The sequence below is a fragment of the Ascidiella aspersa genome, chromosome 7 (assembly GCF_963924565.1).
Source record: "Ascidiella aspersa chromosome 7, kaAscAspe10.2, whole genome shotgun sequence".
Taxonomy (NCBI): domain Eukaryota; kingdom Metazoa; phylum Chordata; class Ascidiacea; order Phlebobranchia; family Ascidiidae; genus Ascidiella; species Ascidiella aspersa.
Genome location: NC_139453.1, coordinates 4,910,774 through 4,932,233, shown reverse-complemented (window position 1 = coordinate 4,932,233; position 21,460 = coordinate 4,910,774). Strand labels below are relative to the sequence as shown.

Sequence of the window (21,460 nt, the reverse complement as noted above, 5' to 3'; positions counted from 1 at the left end):
ATGGTCTCAGGTGGCTGTTCCGATCCGATATTATCGGACATACTAAGCAGTGAGCACCAAAGTCAGCCTCATGATGTTGTGGACTCGATAAAATTCCAGCTGGAGTTAACTTGTTTGGTGTTTAATTGTTCTCTTCTTTCCAGATTATCAAACAACAAATGTAGTTGTTACGTTTAACGAAGTGTTCGACAGTGCCCTAAGTGACGTAACAAGTGTGGCTTATGTCACAATGAGGAACAAAGTGTTGGTTGTCGTAAGTTATTTCAATTTTCTACATTTCATTTTAATGTTAAGTAGAGACTCGTTATAAAATCTATTCGATTTAGTAAAAGCAGGTAAACGACATAAAGTTATGCTTTATTCTTGATTTTCTAAACAGTCTAAAAGTAAACAGATTTAAACAAGAATGTTTTTATGTTATGTTACTTGCAAACTAAAGTGTTTCAGCCTATATATGATTGGTTCCTAACCCTTTTACTATCTTTAGCGTTGAAAATAATTCGGATTTTAGTTGATTAACGAATAAAAAACACAATAAAGACAATTTACATTCGAATGATTATAATATCAACCAAACGTTTGATATTTCATTTTGCGTTTATCAACTGCATCAAATGTCATTGTCAAAGCAACCCACCTTCAATTGTCAAATTTTAGTTAATTACTTATTGTAATAAGGTTAAATGTTGAAAGCAGGCCGAAACGGTCCGGAACGGTTTTCGAGTGAAACAATTTTTGCAAGCACGCCTTACCAGTCAAATTATACCAGGCCATTCAACTGTATTTAAACTAATAATTCAGTTGCATATCTGTGCACGACACAGAACAATAACATCAAGTTTACTAATTATTTTAAAATTTGACTGGATTTTTATTTCGGTTCATTGAGAAGCTTTTAAAGTAGGCTACTGCTGTCTTTTTAAATCGATAAATGTGAAGGTAAGAAAGGAACCAACGGCCTAGTTAGTATTTTTTTCTGATAAAATGCACCCCTTCCATTAGTTAAACTTTACGCCAATAAAATATGCTATGAAATGCTACACTAGAAAATAAAGAAAATTTTTACTTGCTTGGAACGTGCTGTTGTGACGTCATTTCTGGAAATTTCAGTAAAACCTTTTTTCACTGCTATATGAATAAACAGAGCAATTTTGCGCACAACTTTTTACCTTTACATTACTGAGAATATTGAATGCGTTCACAATTTTAACATTATGTAAAAATGTACTTATACTTAAAAGTAGCATTGCCATAAAATAGCAATATTGATTGTTTTTGATTATTCTGTAATAAAGTTCACCCTTTGCAAAAAAATGATTATAGTTTATGTTCTGGAAAACTCATCTTTTTGATAAAATTGCGATAATATTAGCAAAAAACGTTTTTTATTGCATTAGCGAAAGACCTAAAATTAGCAATGGAGAAATTGTTATAGATATGTATGGTTGTGATACAAAAATTATTCTATTTTTTTGTAAAGTTAATAACAGAAATTAACACATTTTTAACACAGGTAGCTTACGATAACTCTCTATCATGTATATAAACGTTCTAAAAGCAGTTTGTCAATAAATCCAACTTTACCCAACAGATGACGGCGATTTTCGATCAGCTGAGCATTACAGTCGTCCAAATCGTCACCATAACCTTCACCAGTGGAAGTGTTATAGCAACGACAGACGTTCAACTAGCTAACGTCAGCAACGTGAATGACACCGCCACCGAAGTGCAAAATGTCATCGCTACCAGCAACTTGACTGAGCTTCAAAACGTCACTACAGTCGCCATTAACAGTACGTAGTAATCGTAATATTCTTTGTTAGTTTCGTGAAAAATCACGACAATCGTGTTTGAAGCATCGCTGCGAAGTCAGTTAAAACAAGCAAAGTCCTGCAAAAATAAATTGCAATTCCGGCTCCGACTCTACAGCCCTGTATTTTACCCATTTACTTATAAATAGGATTAATAAACAGCCATTCACTCATTCAAAGGGTGTCATATAATTTAGTCACTCATTATACATACGTGTTTTGGAAAATTTCGAAGTCGGTTAACAAACCCGTATTTTTTGTTTATTATAAAAAGAATAAATTTCCTAAATGAATATTCTTTAAAATAAAACGCTTCTCCTTGATTGTATTTAGACTTCATTAAAGTTTCATATTTTGACCAAATTTCTTAGGTCTGTTTGGTTTTTGACGTCAATTTTTGAAGTCATCTATGTTCAACTTTAACTCAGGTTTACGACTTCCCCACCCCCTCCCCCCCCAAAAAAAAAAATTATATATATAAGGGTCTGTCTTAAAAAGTTTAACAAGCCCTGTGTTAAAGCGACCAAGACAGATTAAGTTCTTAAAGCAATCGTTCAGATTGTTATTTTGGACCGCAGTTACTTTTTCAATTCCAGTCTTAACCCGCAATCAAAGCAGATGTAATTGGCATAAAACAACCGCGTGATTTAACAAAACAAATCCTTTTAATTTTCAGACTTGGATGAGTGTCTTAACGTAACAATGAACGATTGTTCTGTGAACGCGACTTGCACCGACAGCACTTTACACCCGGGCTTCACTTGCCAGTGCAAACCCATCTACAGGGACACCAACACTTCCAATCCGGGAACGAAGTAAAATAATCTTATCATGTAGTGTGTCAGTATGCAGGGCACATAGTTAACGCGTACGGTTGCTTTTATTAACCAACCTTGATTATTTACGGCGGTAATTCTCAAACTTCACACTAAAGTAATTTTTTACCAATTAACTTGGACAACAATTACCTTTGGGCGTTTAAATTTCGTCTAATATGCTTATTTTGGCATAGTGATTACGTCGTTTGGTATATTAATATGGGCGGTAATTAGCAGCAATTAAATCAAATGTTTTTGATTAATACTAGAAAAACTGCAATCTTCTGTTTAACTTTTTGCGATATTCAATATTTTTTAAACTATAGTAGTATGAAGCTTTGTAAATCAAATAGCGCCTATGGATGCCGCAGTTGCGTCCAACTTAGCGTTTATAATAACAGGCACCTATAGTTAAAATAGGTCTAGTGTTTAAACTCTTAAAATAGGCAAAATCGTACAGCAATCGCCTTGAGATTTTCCCATTTTTTGTAAGTTACAATCTGTTGTGCTAAATAAAAATGTCAGGTAAGGACTACCAGTGATCACGTGTACTCAGTTTTATGACATTCATCTGTAATAAAACAGTTGCTATGTCACTCCTACAACATTGATAAGTAAACGAGTTTTGCAAAGTACAAAACTAACCTCCAAGTATGTTGCGTTTAGTTGCGAAGACCAATGTACTTTCGGCGGTTCTGCTTACTGCTTGAACGGTGGCACGTGCACCCCTGATGTCAGCACCGTCAACCCCACTTGCAGCTGTGCGACCGGGTTCGAAGGTGATCGCTGCGAGACTGCTGGTAAGTCCTATCAACTTCGACTTCCCTGCCCAAATATTGTTTTACCACTGTTTTACTTACTGAATGTAATCTATTTAGGCAATTGTTTCTTTAACAAGTCTGTTTGTAAATCATAGTATTCGGCTTTAACAGCTTTTTGTTGTGCATTAGACGCAAATATATAAGCAACAAATGCTTATATTTAGAATTTTTTGATTTTCATCCAATTGAACAGTACTCTGCTTGTATGATCCAATTAGAAATGATTTAATTGTCTGTTTGTTGCTGAACTTAACTCAAAATTCTCCTGAAAATCAGGGACATTATGGTTTAGGTATCATGCAATAATAAACCTTACAGACTAACGGCAACTTTGTGTTAACAGTGACAACAGCACCAACCACAGCACCAACCACAGCACCAACCACATCACCAACCACAGCACCAACCACAGCACCAACCACAGCACCAACCACAGCACCAACCACAGCACCAACCACAGCACCAACCACAGGTCCAACCACAGGTCCAACCGCAGGTCCAACCGCAGGACCAACCACAGGACCAACCACAGGTCCAACCGCAGGACCAACCACAGGACCAACCACAGGACCAACCACAGGACCAACCACAGGACCAACCACAGGACCAACCACTGATCCGTCTATCACTTGTCCCCAGTTCACTGGCCTTGTTGGAAGCACATGCAAGAGTGAGTATATTTCGTATTGCAGCAGTAATTTCTAAACTGACAGAAAGCATCCCATATTCGTTTGGGCACTACCATTTGCTTTTTTACGCGGTATATTTTTAGAAATATTAGATGAATCAGGTATTAACATTAGGTTGTTTAATCGAAATCAGGATAAAAGAAAAACTGTGGTACATCATTATTTTGATTTTTAAATACCATTAAATTATGAGTTGTCTAAAGTTTATTTTGCATGCAAGGCTCATATGCTTACTTGCTATAAGTAAGCATATGATTTTTCACCATACACAGAATAAAATTATTTGCAAATGTGTAAAACGTATCAAAAGGAAATCTAGGTTATAGGAAACTAGGCGAGTATGGTACAACGAACTATGTTTAAAAGTGTTTATTGTAAAGCACACTTTTAACCGATACAAACCATTGAATATGAAACTGTAGCCTTGTCATGCCTTACTCTCCCAGACATGTGACGTCATAAGTAGTGGAGTAATGCTTGATAAGGCTACATATATTTCAGTACATAAATGGCGACCTTAAAGTGTAAACCACATATTTTTCAGCTTAACTTAAAACTTACTGCCTTGTCATTTTTTCTAGACTCCCTAATCGCCACAGTGATAGTAAGATACAACTACACTTACACCCAGAGCACTGTTTCGAGCTTCGGCACAACAAACAGAGCATTCGTAAGTATAAGAAATCGTCTGTGACGTAACAAGTCGTATGTGTCGTTACAAAACAAGCATGGTCGACGTAAATGGGTTAAAATTTTGCTTGTTATTAGGGCCTGACATATGTGTTCACCTGTTTTCATAACACTATAATGATTTTTTTTATTCCTGTGTAGTTGGTCATTCTTTTTCGGTAAATAAACTATTGAAAAATTCTAAGTGCGTCAAAGAATTCAAGATGTGGAACAAGTAACAAAAAAAATGGGTTGAGACTAAAGTTTATGTCGTTTGTTTTGTTTGCGTGTTTCAAATGGTTAGACTCCACTTGGTCATAGTCCTCTACGTTTCAAAAAGTGGTCACAAGTAGTATTTTATTGAAGGGTATAGCAACTGCTACACGATTCTGACTGCCGGGTCACTAGTCCGACATGCGCAGTACCAAATTTCGAAACTGTTAAGGCCGAAAAGTAAAAATTGTAAAGTAGAATAGCATGTTGTAGAGTATTTTTCCTACCATGTTTTGTGAGTGGATGAGTTAGAACACTTCCAGGAGTGGATTTTGCTGATTATGCACCTTATTTAAGTTTCCTAAATGAGGGAAATACAGGCTGTAGAGTGACAGTCGGACTCGACGAAATCGCACATTTAGCCGGAGTCGGACTCAGGTCGGTTCATTAGTTTGGCAAGTGTCTGACTTTGGAGTCGGACTCAGGACTCGGGACTCGGTTTTTTTTTTTTAGCTGGAGTCGGACTCGTGTAGTTTTTAACCGACTTCGCAGGCCTGACTGTAGTAGCATCATCCACAATTAAACACGCTTTATGTTTTCCCGCAGCTGAATGCGTTGTTCTCCAGTATTGACATCACAGTGGTGCAAGAGATTTCGGTGAATTATGCGAGCGGTAGCATCGTCGCGACGAGCAACGTTCAACTTGCGAACGTAAACGACACGGCTGATGTTGCGGCAAGTGTTAACAGCGCTGTAAACGCTGGAACTCTCCCGGCACTCAGCACCTACAAAGTGATCGGAATAACTGTTGAAGGTTTGTTCGTTTTTGAGGCTCAACTATTAAATGTTGTTTGTTTTTCAGCTAATTAATATTGGTATTACATAATAAGAATATCAAAGCCCATACAAAAGTAGGTTGCATTTTGAACGTTTCGAATAAGTCTTTTCATTTTAAAGACTTATTCGATATCTCTTTATGGGCTTTGATATTCCTATTACGTCTTGCTCCAACCTCCAACCATTATGCTGCAAAATATTGGAATTGTTCAGCCTTTTTATATTATATTAGTATTTGTTAAAAAAAACAGGTTCTGAAAAAAATTATTTGAAAATTATTTCTGGACAGATATATTATTCAAAAGTATATTTTTCTGTCAGCAAATCTCGATATAGTTTGCACAATATCTTTGACGTCAAAATAAATTTTATTTAAACTGAGCATAATATAATAATACTTTGGAAATTGAATTCCAAAGTATATGAGTTTCAGCATCTTAAAAAGCGAGCCCATTTTTCTACTTCAACTGCGTCACGCATTGTGCGACTGGTGTTGAGAATGTGTATTGTAAACTTTTGGCCGTGCCGGAAAAATACAACACAATACACACCTGTTCGCTTAAATCATTAAACATGGGAAAGAAATTCAATTAATTTACGAAAGAAAATTCTTTGTTTGGTGTCAAACGTTATTTTAAACGTTACATTTTTAACATTTGAGTCACGTGGATAGGCTTAAGTTGCTTTTTTGGCCTGCCTTACTTGTATTTCGACAGATTCGGTTGATCTGTCGAAGGCTTCCGATTGTTTAAATAACTTATAACTTAGGATTCCAACCTGTGATCCAACAGAAAGCCTTAAACTATTCAGCGTATATTTATATTGAAACGCGTTGCTTCCAGATTACGACGAGTGTTCCTCGTCCGAGTACAACGACTGTTCGACCAACTCGACTTGTGTGAGTACGACGAGTCACCCAGGATTCAGCTGCGCTTGTAAGGCAGGATTCAGAGATCTCAACCAGACCAGTGTCGCCACTAGTGGGCGCAGGTGAGCGGGGAATAACCGCTTTTTATTGTGACGTTAATTTCAACCGGCGACTGTTTTTGTAATCACATACAACATTCGATTTTAAGGAATTTTTCCGTTTCTATCACATTTTGAATATACACTCTTGTAAAATTTGTTCAACATTATTTCATCAAGAGCGCAAAGAATTACCTAACTTACTTAAAGAGGCCGAGTTAACTGAAACACACAACTCTTTGTGCTTGCTATAAAACAAATCATTTTATTAATTTTCCGGCATACAGTGTAAACCTACAGTACAGAACAAAGTTATACAAGAAATAAAAAAAATATTTTTTAACTGATAAACAAGTGTGCAAAACACTGCTGAAACGTGGTTGATACCAGGGGAAAAAATCGCACTTTGAACATGAAACCCTTAAACAATCTCTTCTCTGTTCTAGTAAAACCGACGGCATTTAAAAACTTACAAAATCTTCTTGTTCAATCGCAGCTGTAAAACTTTTTGTTAAATGGCTTAGAATACACGAAAAAAGATTGTGTGAAACCTCAAGGCATTAAAATATTTTCCAAAACATACACTTTTTCACAATAAGCTGTCGTAAGCCAAACTTGACGCCAACATCGAGATCAAAAATAAATGATGATAAAGTTACATGCGGAATTAAAGTTTCAACCACTTTTTCTCTGTGCTACTAAAACCGACGGAGTATTTCGAAACTTACAAAACCTCCGTGTTAAATCGCAGCTGTGAAGCTTTCTGCGACTACGAAGGGGGGGCGTACTGCCTGAACGGCGCCACATGCACCCCAGTGAATGAAGGACCCAGGTGCAGCTGCTCTCAGTGGTACGAAGGGGCTCGTTGCGAAAGCACAAGTAAGTAGAACGATTGCGCATGGCCTACCTACCTTCTGTTGTTTTATCTTTGCTTATGCAGAGGATTAAGGACTAACCGCGAAATGCTGTTGTGTTCTGTTTTCTCAGTTTGTTTTTGAGCGATTTCGGCTGAGGAGTATTATTGCGGCTTTTATGTGCGGCTGTAAAATCTCTGCTTATTTTTATGTTTGAATTAGGGCATTACACATGTTAGGGTATATCAGATTTTTTACTAAGTTTTAGAATATTTACTACATTATTTAGTAGTTGTTGCGTTTCCAAAAGAATAAAAAAACTATATTTTGTTTTGCTTATTAAACACAAACGTTAATGTTTCGTGTCACTTTGTAATATAAATGATGGAAACAATAAAAACTACTTTTATTATTAATGTAAGATGCGCTTACCACAACAAATATACTTTCTAAAACATTTAAAAAAATTCTCTCCCTCATAACATCAGTTAGTGCATTAAACTTACTTCCGTTGACTGAAATGCATGCCTTGACACAACGTCATCCACATACTTACGTCACTGAATGAATTAACGTCACTTTTGATCTTCTTCATATTTGCATAAAACAGCGCAGAAAAAATTCGTCGTCTGTATTTTCTGATTTGAGGAACCCCTTAATAATAGTCCAAACCAGCGACAAAATATTTTGCATTAAAATGGATACTGTCTATATAAGTTTTCCCATTCCCAAATTATTTCTTAGAACCAATTTATTATTTTGTCTTGCATTTGACCCTCTTTGATAATAGGTCTTAGTTGAAACGGAAACGGAAGTAAAACCCATTAGGTTTCCAAGTGAACTCGTGTTTTTGTTGCTGTTAATTTGCAGGCGGAGCTCTTATTGGTCTCATCGTTGCAGTTATCCTCGGAGCTATCATACTGATAGCCGTAATTGCCCTGGCTATGTACAAGTAAATATATGCAAGCGTTTCCAAAGCACACTCTGCTAACCAAAAGCACGTCTTTCCATTTGCACTAATCCGCACACTTTTGTCCCATACCCAATGAGCGGTGACAAAACAGACTTTCATTGCATGGTTTTGACTCGTTTCTTTGCAGTGTTACTGCGACTGGGCAGACCAGTCGAAAAGTGGCTCAATTCTCGACATACTAACGGTTTATTGACCGTGACCTTTCACCCACATTCACCAACTAACCTTTACCTTTTGTTCACATTGTTTGTGCTGCTGCACTTTAGTGCTTGTTTTGCCGCTTTTTTATGCATTAGTCTTCAGTTCTGCAATACGACCGCGTTATAAGTTGCATTTATACCACTAATATTACCATGTTTTGGTCAACCAGAAACAAATAATATATGTGTTCTATTTTGAGCATTTTGGCTGGAGATTGTAATAAGTGAAATGAAATTGGTAGCATTTTAAACGTTTGGAATAATTTTATTCATTTTAAACAAGTTGTAGATTATAAAACGGATTTTATAAAAGAACGAATAAGAAATTTTTCGAAATGTTGACAAAATGCTTCCCACTTTGATACTCCTTATACACATGTGTTCTACTTTGTTCAAGGCCATCTAGCTATATTACGGTCAATGGACTATTACATTAGTTTTAAACTAAATTCCCCACTAAATTAGTAAAAAAGAAATCTAAATCCCATTTTTAAATACCTATAGAAACTGCTCCTAATAAAAGTTAATCACGTCAAATATATTACCCTGACTTTGTCATTTAGCTATATTACAGCCAATGGACTACACAAGTCATATTTGCAACCAACTCAAAAACGCTTTGGAACTTAATTTTCGCACGGTATAATTTAAGTTTATTCTGCTCAAAATGTAACCCAAACACTGTCGCTAGGAAGCTTTAACATTTTCCTCAACTTACCAGTTTGAAAAACAATGCTGACACAGCTTTGGTTTTAACAGAATCATACTTTATACTTGGGTATACTCTACACGGATCTGTATAGTAGCTTACAAATATATGTCAAAGTCAAAAAGGTCGAGTAAATCGACTAAACTTAAAAAAATTCAAAAACGTATCGAAACGTACTTTATCAAGATGATGCCGATTTTCCGCTTTGGTATTCATTTTATTAAGCTAAATTACACTTTATATCACGTATATTTCCAATTCCCGCACTAACCCGGCTTCTCAACGCACCACTCCACCTCTCCACCTTCAAAAACAATTAACAGCCCTTACATTATAGGCTACATATTTTTTTTAAATAATCGCACTTCATTTAATGTGTATGTCCAATCCCCGTTCTAACCCAGCATTCTAACGCACTGCCTCTGTTTAAACCGTTGTCTTGCTAACGCAAACATGGCCATATAGGCCGACCAGTGTTTTTAATAGTCACACTTCATTAAATAGATTCGATTTTCGTTTACCCGGCCCTTTAACCCGCTTTTTCTTATGTTATATAGATTTTTGCTCATTTTTTAAATATTCACACCTAATTGTGTTTTTCCAATCCCGGTTTCAACCCGGTTCTCCAACACACTTTCTCTAATGCGGCCCCAATCAAAACAGTTGCCCACCTTGCTGTAAAGTAACCAATGCTATATACAGTTTTTGGAAATTGCAACACTTAATTAAATGTGTTTTTCCAATATTTAACCCGGTTCTCCAACACACTTTCTCTAATGCGGCCCCAATCAAAACAGTTGCCCACCTTGCTGTAAAGTAACCAATGCTATATACAGTTTTTGGAAATTGCAACACTTAATTAAATGTGTTTTTCCAATATTTAACCCGGTTCTCCAACACACTTTCTCTAATGCGGCCCCAGTCAAAGCAATTGCCCACTCTTGCTGTAATACAGCGTGGTCCAACTGCAGGCCCGCGGACCAAAAGAAGTTGGACCACCCTGCTGTAAAGCAACCTAACCTTACCCCTCTCACCTACTTGCAGATCGAGCCGTTATAGCAGCGATCGTGGTTGGTGTAATTGCGGCGGTTTTGCTTCTCATCACCCTGGCTGTGGCTGTTGTATACTGGCAACGAAATCGGAGGGCGCACGTGGACTTGCAGTATAGCGACCACATCATTGAGCGCCAGGGAAGCGACAAATACAGGTCAGGAAGGCTGCAGTTTTAAATTGGGAGCGTTTTAAAAAGTTGAAAGCATTTTTGTGTCGATTGGCTTTCTGATCCATTGTTTAAAAAACAATAATTTTAACGCACACCGACGTCTTGGATCACAAGGAATGAATAACGATCAAGTAATGCAAGAGTCACCCTTATATACAGACACAGTAATACGTCATAAAAGGTCGTACACAACAATCCTATACAATACCGTATTAGATATAACAACTCTACAAGCAATAACTTTTTATTTTTTTATTTTTTATTTCGAAAAGTGTATCAGCTGGTTTATCCTTTGTAAAAAACAGCAATATTTTTCTCATTTTTTTGGTTGCTTAATTTTTTTGTCGAGATTGGAAAAATGTATCAGCTGATTTACAATTTTCATAGACAACGTTGTTTTTTGTCTGTAATGTTGGATTGCCACCTTGATATGGAGATAGTTGTCGTCATGACTTGTCCGATTGCTCCAAACGCTACCAGGACCACCAACCATCAAAAAGGGGTTAATAGGGGTGATTATTCAGGGTCAAGGGCCTTAACAAGCCCCTAGCCCTCTCGAAAGGTTTAAACTATCGTAGTGTGCCATATGGAGCCAAATTGTATTTGGTCACTATCGTACAATCAACTAAATTTTACTAATCAGTTACAACCGAATATAACTAAATATTCTGGCGATAGAGCAACTTAAGATTAGATAGTCTCTAGTGATTTTATTTGATTCAAAATTCACCATTGTGATAACGGTTTGCGCAATAACAAAAATGTGGTATTAGATACCATAATATTATATATGTTTCACCATGTAATTAACTTTTTTATGTTTATCTTCCCTTTCAGAGTTTCCGAAGGCGGATCTGACATCGACTTCCGTACCGTGTAAAAAATTATGACGTCACTATACTCTTGACGTCAAACTAGATGACGTAATCTTCTTTAATCTCTTGCTTTAGCTTCTATTGCATAATGTAGTATTAACGCGAATATCGGCATCTCGGCCTGTATCTCTCTTTTGCTGTCGTCACGTATCTATGACGTAATCTTCATCTGAGCAAAAACGTGACGTCATCGAGAAAGTGAGGCGGACAGTTAATAATGTCACGTGATAACAAGTTGAACTATTTTTGTTACACAGCAAATATGGTTTGGTTTATTATATTTTGGTGCTGAGTTGTCTAAAAAGCAATTCAGCTGTCCTTAAAAGGCTGTTTTGTATATTTTCGCGTCCTTGAAATAATTCTAAATTCGATCACAATATTCTCTTCAAATTGCAGGCGTAGTGCTCTCTCGCTTTTATATCTTCTTTCTAATAAAATCCAATGCATTCACAAACTTTTTGTCTACCGAATAGAGGAACTAACTATGCTGATATTACAGATGTAGGAAAACTGCAGCTTACAAACCACATGTGGCTCTTTGATGTGTGTTTTTTGTGGCTACTTTATTCGAAGAATTATATCCAACAAATTGAAAAAAGGCAGCTAAGCCTCGTATTTGATAAAACAGGAATGTTTATTCATTTGAACCCATCATTAAACTAGTCTACCCTCGCATGTAACATTACATCGGTGCTGATTTAAAGAATCAAAACGATGTGATGAAAAACCTGCCTACCCTTGTGATTTTATATGTATTGCACGAAACAGCAAATTATAAATTATTCTATTAAATCACTAGCGCGAACTGCGAAGCATTCCAGCAACATAACGTCTCGTTTAGTTTAGCAACATTACCACCCGAAATAAACATACAAAAAAAATAAAACACAATTTCTAAGGTGACTGGTTTCTCAAAGTAAGTGGTGCCTAACTTGCGAACAAAGTGTTTTCTTGGTATGTTTAAATGTCTTTGACTGTAAGCAAGTTTTTGTGAGTTACATTGTATTATGTGGTAACCAGTGACTGCAAAAATCACTATGTGGTATGCGGCAACAAAATGGAAAAAAAATAATGAAAATTTGCCGCCCTTTAAATCAGCACTTCTAAACTGGTTACTCGTTTTTTTTTCATTTTTGTCTACCAATTGTGGACTTGACCAACATAAAATTGAATGGACGGAAGGTTTAAACAAAAAACGCTGTGGGCAAAAAAAAACATAAAACATAGATTAGTTATGTTATTTTTCTTAGTTTATTGATGCCACACGCCTTTCAAGATGTGCAACTATGAAGTCTATGTATTAAAAATTGCAATAAATCCAAGAGAAATACTAGTTTCCTAAATAAAACTATGTAACAAAAGATTGCAAGCAATTAAAGTGAAATACTGGTATGCCCGAAATAAACCATTTCCAGCTCGTTTGGCCTGCCAGTTACGCCGCCACGTTTAGCATTAAATGACCTTATGAAAGTCGCCAGCTGAAAAATACCTATAGAACTCTTAAATTGGAGCAATTTTCTGCTACTGCCTTGTTAAATGTTTATAGCAAGGCACAAAATAATTGATCGCTTGTCTGGTGCGAGCTTTTTTTCGATTTCAGTTGTTTACTTTCAAAACAAAATGCTGTTGTGCTTATTGTGACGTATAAAGGGATGAAACGTTATAAAGAGGAAACGTAGAATCGGATATTGCGTATAGTCGCTCACTAAAATATTATCGCAAAGACGTAGTAAATACACTAAACGGCTCTTTAGTGTTAAAACGCTAAACTGTAGTAGTACTTCACTATCTCTGCTTTTGCTTTAGTTCTAGAAAAATTAAGACGTCTTGTAAAATTTATAAAACTCTAGAAAAAGGATCAATATAATTAATCAAACTTTAAGTCGGTTCTAAAGATTTAAACTTCAGGTTGGCAATTTTTTATGATTATGCTCGCTAAGTGCAAGTTATTGGTGAAAGTTTCTAAAGTTTAACATCCTTAATCCGGACAATTCCTGTCGGCAAGCTAATCGTATCCTATCGTACATTGCAATTTTAAAAAGGACATCGATTTAGGAGAATAATTGATGGGATATCGATTTAATAAAAAGTTTCTGCTTTTAGAAATGCAAATAAAAGCCTTAAAAAATGAAACAACATTCGATAATTCATTTTATTTATTTTTGCATGTAAATGCTAAGATTTTGTGGGTCTCAATTTCTTTCAAGATTTTCACATATTTGTAAAAAACAATGGCAGAGCTATGTTTTAAACAGTAGGTATCTTAACTGTAAAAAGCGGAATTCTGTTCATGACTGTGCTGAAGATTAGAACGAAACGCTCAAACTGTTTCTTAAAAATCCAGTCGCCTAAAATTATGCCCTTTGGCTGCACGTGAAAGATTTGACTCAAGTTCTTCAACATGATTTTCGCTCTGGGCGCCCAAGCAATAAGAAGCGCCGAAACTCAATCAGAATCCAGCACCAGCCAATACAACAACCAGCGGAACCAGTGCAACAACCAGCAGAACCAGTACAACAACCAGCAGAACCAATCCAACAACCAGCAGAACCAGTACAACAACCAGCAGGACCAGTACAACAACCAGCAGAACCAGTACAACAACCAGCAGCACCAGTACAACAACCAGCAGAACCAGCACAACAACCAGCGGAACCAGCAGCACAACCAGCAGCACCAGTACAACAACCATCAGAACCAGCATAACAACCAGCGGAACCAGCAGCACAACCAGTACAACCAGCACAACCAGCACAACCATCAGGACGAGCAGGATTTCAGTCAAACCAGGCCGAGGAGTTCTAGTTTACCAGTCGTATCGCCGGTTACCGAGCGCAACTTCTCGCGTAACCTGGTGCCTCCCGAACGTCAGGAACGCAGGGCGCATTCACTGATGCGGAACCGAACGCAGGCGTCATCCAGGTAAGAACTTGTGGTGTTTATCTTTTGCTTTTGCGTAAGACAGCTGCAGAGGTCCGATAATTCGCTAAAAAGTATCGCAATCGATCCGATACCTCGATCTTATCTGAAAAACAAACACACTTCTCTCACTTATATATAGATATTATCACTGTGCTATTAAGAACCAGATATTCTGTGTAATTAAGAGCTGTATATTAGTGTTAGGAAAATTACCCCCAAAGATAACGCTTAGAACAATCAATCTTTCTTTGCACCTCGTGAAAGACTTAGCTTGAAATTCTGCATTACTAATTGCGACTCAAACCATGATCTGTTCTCCAAAACTATGCACTGCTATACTAGGAGTGTTATGCTGGGTTTCTACTCAAAAGCCTTTTACCCCTGGGCTGATTACTGAATAGGTTTGCGGGCCACAATTGCTATAAAGGTAAGATTAAGGGGGTTGAATGGTAAGTTTGTGGTTGCGTTCATTGACGCCCGATAATACCGATCCAAGTAGTATCGGTGCCGATACGATATCAAATTGATATAAGAACTTAAGTAATGATTTACGGTTTAATACAATGTGTCTATCTTGAAATGTTTATGAAACTATAGTGGGTTTAAAACTTAGATAAATTAAACCTTTAAAACTGACAGAACTTTAAGTGGGACAGTAACTAGTGGACACTAAAATGAAATAGAACCGCTTAATATATTAAATATTTGAATACGTATTTGTGATCATTTTTATTTTTTCTCTGGTTGCTGCTTTTAACAAAACTCAGATTACTTATTGAACCGCATAGGCTTTAATGTATCTTATTTTAATGCCCCTGAAATTCTGCGAAACTAGTTATGACTCAAACCTTGATCGTATCCCCAAAACAAACACACTTTTCTCGATTATATATGGGATCTGTTCTAATTCCTCTATTTTCTCTCACTTATCTTATTTCTCTCACTTATCAAATAATCTTCCCTCACTTCTCTCACTTATATATAGGATCCAGAACGGACGAAGGAGGCAGCGCAAGTGCAGATTAGCAGCTTTCGTTATGATGTCTTCGGGTGGTGTGACTATAGTTGGAGCCATTGTAGTTGCCAGCCTTCTCAGCTGGTTTGGTGGTCTTGTCCTTTTGGTGGCCGGTATGGTGACGATTATTGTCGGGTTCAAGATGTGTCTCGATAACGGTGAGTTCTGGGAAGGGTTGCGGAGTCGATTGAAAACAACCAGTGTCCAACTCCCGAGTTCGAGTCCCGCCATAAAATACGATCGTCGAGTCTCGAATCCAGTTCCGACTCTACAGTCTGTATGTCACACATTTAGGTAATTAAAATAGGGTGGACATATTCAGCAATCAACTCAGAGGTTGTCATGTATTTAATCAACCCGCAATCCATGGTTGGAAAATATTACACTATTCTATTGCACTTTTAAAATTTGCAGTTTGTGGCCTTATCAGTTTCGAAATTTTGGTGATGCGTACGTTGAACTCGGGACTCGGTAGTTTTACGTATAGTCTTACTCAAGAACGACTGCAGCAAAACAAACCGACTCCGTCGAGCCCCTATTCGATTTTTTAGTTTGCAGGGCTGCAATAACTAAATAAACGAAAACTTTTTCAAGCAAGACTATTTCAATTTATTACTATGAAATACGTTACTATTTGAAATATAGTAGGCCTACCCATACTTAAGGTTGATAAAATTGTGTTCATGAACTTGTGTTAGCGAAATCATTTTGAAACATAAATACTTCAGTACCACAATTAAGGGTCTTAACATTCCTCCCGGTAAAAAAACGAATTATACAAAAAAAATTAAAAATACTCCTAGTAAGCTAACATTGAATAAGGCAATAATATATTAACCGATATAGTCGGTCAATAAATATTTAAAAATGCTATCATAATCCATGTAACAGCAAGGAATGAATTCAAACTGTCATACATGTACCTCTGAAAATTTTTAAATGAAATATTGAAGTTGACCTACCCGAATCCAAGTGTAACTGGCCTGAGTCATTTTTCAAGTGGAATCAATAGGCCTTTAAGCTTTGCCTGTACATCACCTAACACTATATAACAGATCAGTGTTTTTCACTTCCTCTTTGTGATATATGTTTCCCCAAAGAAAATCAAACAACAAACACACGTGTGCTAGTTTACAATCAGTGGCGAAATAATTAACAGTTCACCATCATTTTGATCATTTATTTACACCACTTTTGGGTTAAGTAAGTGCCAAGGAACAATTGAACGATTTTCTTTTGCGCTTACAGAGCCTGAGGAATGGCTGGAGCGAGTGTTTCACAACACCTTAGAAGCTGGGGCTTTGGATCAGGGGCAAAGCATCCAGAATTATCCACACTGGGATGCTGATTACTTGAGCTCTCACCGTTATTCCGACTCCCCTCCTGTTTACAACGAGCTGGTGGGAGAACCGGTTCCAACTGGTTGCGAGCGGAATTTGGCAGAATCGGAGCAGAAACGTGCTTCGTTAGAAGATGGTGAACACAAGCTTAAGTTACCAAGTTATGAAAGTGCATCTCGATTGCCTTCCGGTTCTCATTAAACGAGTTTTGTCTGTGTTCCTTGGCTCTCCGGTGCGGTTAGCTTTCGTTTCAGAGCAGTGATTTTTTAGACTTTGTTGACTATAGGCATTACTTTTGTTCAAAACAATGTCAGGCCATAGGTCTACTATCTGTTTCATCAGAATATGCCGTTGCTCTGTCACTACAAAAAAAACACCGTCCTACTATGAGAACCACTGTTATATATATATAGTCTTAAATGAACGGCTTATTTTGAAATTTTATTCCTTGCAATCTTGTCGAATTTCCTTTTGCCGAACTATAAAACATTGAAATCAAATCAGATGAAAACAACATTCGTTTTTCTAAGTAATGATTGCCACTCGAGAAAGAACAAAGCACACAGGAAGACTAAAAACCAAGCTTACGTTGCGTGATGCTTTCAGTCCTTTAGGAATTTGTTAATTGCGTTATGCACGGTAAGAATGCTCAAAGGTTTGAAAATAAAAACCAATTTTTACGGGCGATGGCAATTTTATACGATACCAAGAGCAGAAAAGAGGACTGATTAAAAATGTTGACCAGGGCTTTACATATCATGAAGTCAACACAGCGGTTAGGCTTTGTGCCAAGAAAACACCAATTTGTCAACCTTAGGAATAGTCATTTTGGTTCAATTAGTAGACTAATGTTATTATAGTTAGGCAAGAAAAAATACATAGTTATTGTATTGGGTAAAGTTGCTATTAAACATTGGAAAACATTACTTTACACAATTGATATATTTAGTAATTTTTCGATGATTTACTCAAACAACAAACCAATAAAATGCAACATTTATCTAATTGTGCAAACACGTGTACAACAAATACAAAACTAACTAGGCTATTTTTAATATGTACATGTACAGCAGAGAACACCACTTTCACCTTGAAAACATATTCGAGGGAAAGTGCTGAACCAAACAAACAAAAGTATTACATTTACGAAAATTAAGGGTTTAAATTTGTTTACCAATATTGCACAAAACCACGTTTTTAAGCCAACTTGCGGGATAAACATTTAGAAAACGATGGCAACAAAAATGGCGACTGCAAACTGCCACAAGATACCACACAGCTGCGGACGCTTGCAGGAGCTTGTGGTAGTGACAGGAGCTTGAGATTTAGTGGCAGCAGTTGAAGTTGTGCTAGTTAAAGTGGAAGAAACTGCTGCTGTGCTGGTGTTACTTGAACTGGTCGCTGTAGAGCTGTTAGTTACTGCAGTTGTGACAGAACTTGTGCTTGCTTGCGCTTGAAATGAGTTGCTTGTTGATTGGTCGGATGCAGCGGTGGTTGACTGTAACTCGTTTGTTGCTGTTGATTCGGTTTCAGTTGATGCTGTTGTTTCTGTAGCTGCTACATTTGTATTTGTAGCTGATTCAGTTGCTATTGTTGCTGTGCCTGTTGTCACTTCTGTAGTTGCTGCGTCTGTTTGTACACTTAGACCATCTGTGTTTGTTGCTGATTCTACTGTAGTAGCTTCTTCTGTTGCTGTTCCAGTTGTAGCTTGTGTTGTTGCTGTTGCTTCTTCTGTTATTAAAGCCACGCCATTTATTGTTGTTAGTGATGCGACTTTTTCTGTTGTTGTGTTTTCAATCGACCCTACTGCAGTTACACTGCTTTCCGTAGTAGTTGTAGCTCCTCCAAGCGTTTCTGTTGTTGCTGTTGCTGTTGCCGTTGCTGTTGCTGTTGCTGTTGCCGTTGCTGTTGCTGTTGCTGTAGTTGTTGCTACTTCAGTTGTGCCTATTGCGATTGTTGTTGTTGCTGTATTTACAGGCTCAACATTACAGCTGCTAGTGTTGCAACATTGGGCTTGACAAAACCTGAACGTAAAATATTATCCAATAGTTGCCAAGTAAAATATTAGACATGGTTCACCACTTTAATAAATTTAGAAAGAAAAACATTAAAAACAAGTTTACCATTAAAAGAGAAATGACTTTATGAGTAAACATTTCTACTAACAAAACCCTAAAGGCTGTATTTGTTCACGCTTATGTTTTTTAAGATTAATTTTCAACGTTAATAACATATTTAAACACCAATCATTGTATTACACAAGTGTGTTTTGTTTGCCATAAAATGTTATTTGTCTCTAAAATGCAACATCCATAAACGCAGACACTATTAGAACAAGAAACGTACGTTATATTCTCATTCTCAGGCAGAATGTCCTTTAGCTGCGAGCAGAGAGTAACGACTTCTTCGCATTGCGAGGTGGTCACGCACAGTCCGATGTAACTGGTAAACTGGATAGCATTTGTACCTGAAACAATAGCGTTGTTTGCAGTGGTTGGCAAATATGTCAAAATGGGCTGAAAAAGATAAAGGTTATCAATAACCCTAGTTATGACGCAAATACAGCTGTAGATAAGAACCATTAACTGAATATAAGGGCATATCTTTAATACGCAAAAATTATACTTGGGGTCAACTTGAATTTCGAACAATAAACAAAAATGAAAAATGTGTGGCTACTAAAGTCAAAATCAAGTCATTTTTCTCTAAAAATTTGGCCAAGTCGATTCGTATTGCAAAAATACCAAGCATGCAAAATTCAGCAAGTAAATTGTTTTCTGTGCAAAAGTGTGGATAATAATTAGCACAATTTTAAATAAAATTTAAGAAAAACACTTCATTTCAACCCAAGTCATTTGTGTAAAGGACCTAAGTCATGTCAAGTAATTTTGCCCAAAAAAACTCAAGTCATTTGAAAAAAGTAACTTACTGAAAGTGTATACTTAGATCTTTAGAGAATAATGGTTGGAGGTTGTAGTAAGACGTAATAACAATATCAAAGCCCATACAGAAGTAGGTAACCTACTTCTGTATGGGCTTTGATATTCTTATTACATTGTACTTAGATTGAGTCATTTAAAAATAGTATCTTAAGTGCAGTTAAGTCAAGTCATAGACTTGAGTGATTACAACACTGCCATACGCTCGCCACCAACCGTTCAGGAATGTCCCGTCTGCCTCCAGGCGTCCACAGCTTTCACCAGATCCACAATTCAGGGTCGTAAGGTTCTCGAAATGCACGTAAGCGGAGGTGGTGTCAATTGCACCGGTCGCATTGGTACCCCCCAAACACTCCAACGCTTCGGATCCTGTCAAGCCAAGAGCTAGAACGACCGCCCATGTCAAGTAAAAGGGATTTCTCATTTTCGGCGATTTCACCAGAGCCGGTAAAAAAGAGTTTTAAACAATTCTTCACTACTCCTCTGCGACAGCAAAATCTCATTTACAATATAAATAGTATAAAGCGCTACACTCGTTTAGTTTAGAGAGAATTATAATCGACTTTTAGTAGTCTTAAAAATAAACTGAATTTTTACCACTTGTTTGAAATAAACGTTTGTTTTGACTACCTTTCACATTCAATTTTCTTCAAATTTTGTGTTATCATTTGCACAATGAGTATTGCAGCGATTTTGGTACTTTAAGCCTGTTTTGCTACTTATTGTCTTCTTTAAGACAGCTAATTGTAATATGGTGTAGGTTGTTTTTTGTTCTCTTAAATTTCAAAGAAATTCTATTCAGAATTTTTAAAGAAATTCTAATCAGATGACCATATAGTTCTATTTTGCCATTATTTGTAGCAGCTGAGCTTAAAACTAACGTAATGTGTACAACAGCTTAAACATAAACTTTAAGTTTTGTATTAATATTTTTAGATGAAGTCTTTTGCCTCCTTGAATATATTTAGACCCATATTTGCGCACGAGTTGGACTGACAACAGCAATATTTTCTACTTTTCAAGCAACTCGTCTATCGTCGGCTACTTTCTTGTGTCTTTTAGAGCTAAAATTAGAAGAGCTTTCTGACCAGAACCATAAAAATTAGACATGACGTCACAAAGTTACGTCACAATGGGACGTCTTAAACAAGTAACCTTTGGAAACCTGCGGATATCGTTCAAGTCGTGCACAAATATGCAACTGAAATCTTAGTAGGAAAAAAGAAATAAAAAAGGACATGGCCTGTTAAAATAAAACTTTTCTTTTTGGTGCTGCGTAACTTAAAAAATTATTTTCCTTTAATTTAACCGCTCCTCTCTTTACAAATGCATAAGCGGCCTATTAGTTGAAATATGTTGAACTGCTAATCCAGCAACGTGCGAAAAACGACAACAGTCTTTGAATAGATATCTCGACGTTATCTTGGTAGCGATGAATGCGCTTGAAAGGAGGTCACCTGACATGTCCAGGCAACTAAATTGGCCGCTATATTTCATCGTTAAGGTGCTCAACTCTAATCTAATTACTTGTTTCAACTGATCAATTCATTGCGACCGAGACAACCCTAATGTATGATTAAATTGCGA

The 21,460-nt window shown here is 36.9% G+C and overlaps 2 protein-coding genes across 2 annotated transcripts; one reads left to right on the top strand and one right to left on the bottom strand.

The window, feature by feature from the left end:
* The first annotated feature begins 229 nt into the window (after nucleotides 1–229).
* On the top strand, nucleotides 230–12,111 carry LOC146137369 (uncharacterized). Its single transcript, XM_083393887.1, has 11 exons — nucleotides 230–253; nucleotides 1,592–1,793; nucleotides 2,488–2,626; nucleotides 3,296–3,429; nucleotides 3,794–4,120; nucleotides 4,721–4,809; nucleotides 5,628–5,835; nucleotides 6,701–6,848; nucleotides 7,576–7,703; nucleotides 10,605–10,767; nucleotides 11,620–12,111. Exons 1-11 carry the CDS (start codon nucleotides 230–232, stop codon nucleotides 11,660–11,662), a joined length of 1,605 nt encoding a protein of 534 aa, XP_083250013.1. The 3' UTR covers nucleotides 11,663–12,111.
* A 5,303-nt stretch (nucleotides 12,112–17,414) lies between these two features.
* Nucleotides 17,415–20,337, bottom strand: LOC146137368 (uncharacterized). The gene is made up of 3 exons (XM_083394110.1): nucleotides 20,090–20,337; nucleotides 19,281–19,401; nucleotides 17,415–18,958 (listed from the first exon to the last, which is right to left on the bottom strand). Exons 1-3 carry the CDS (start codon nucleotides 20,295–20,297, stop codon nucleotides 18,157–18,159), a joined length of 1,131 nt encoding a protein of 376 aa, XP_083250236.1. The 5' UTR covers nucleotides 20,298–20,337; the 3' UTR covers nucleotides 17,415–18,156.
* Nucleotides 20,338–21,460: the final 1,123 nt, after the last annotated feature.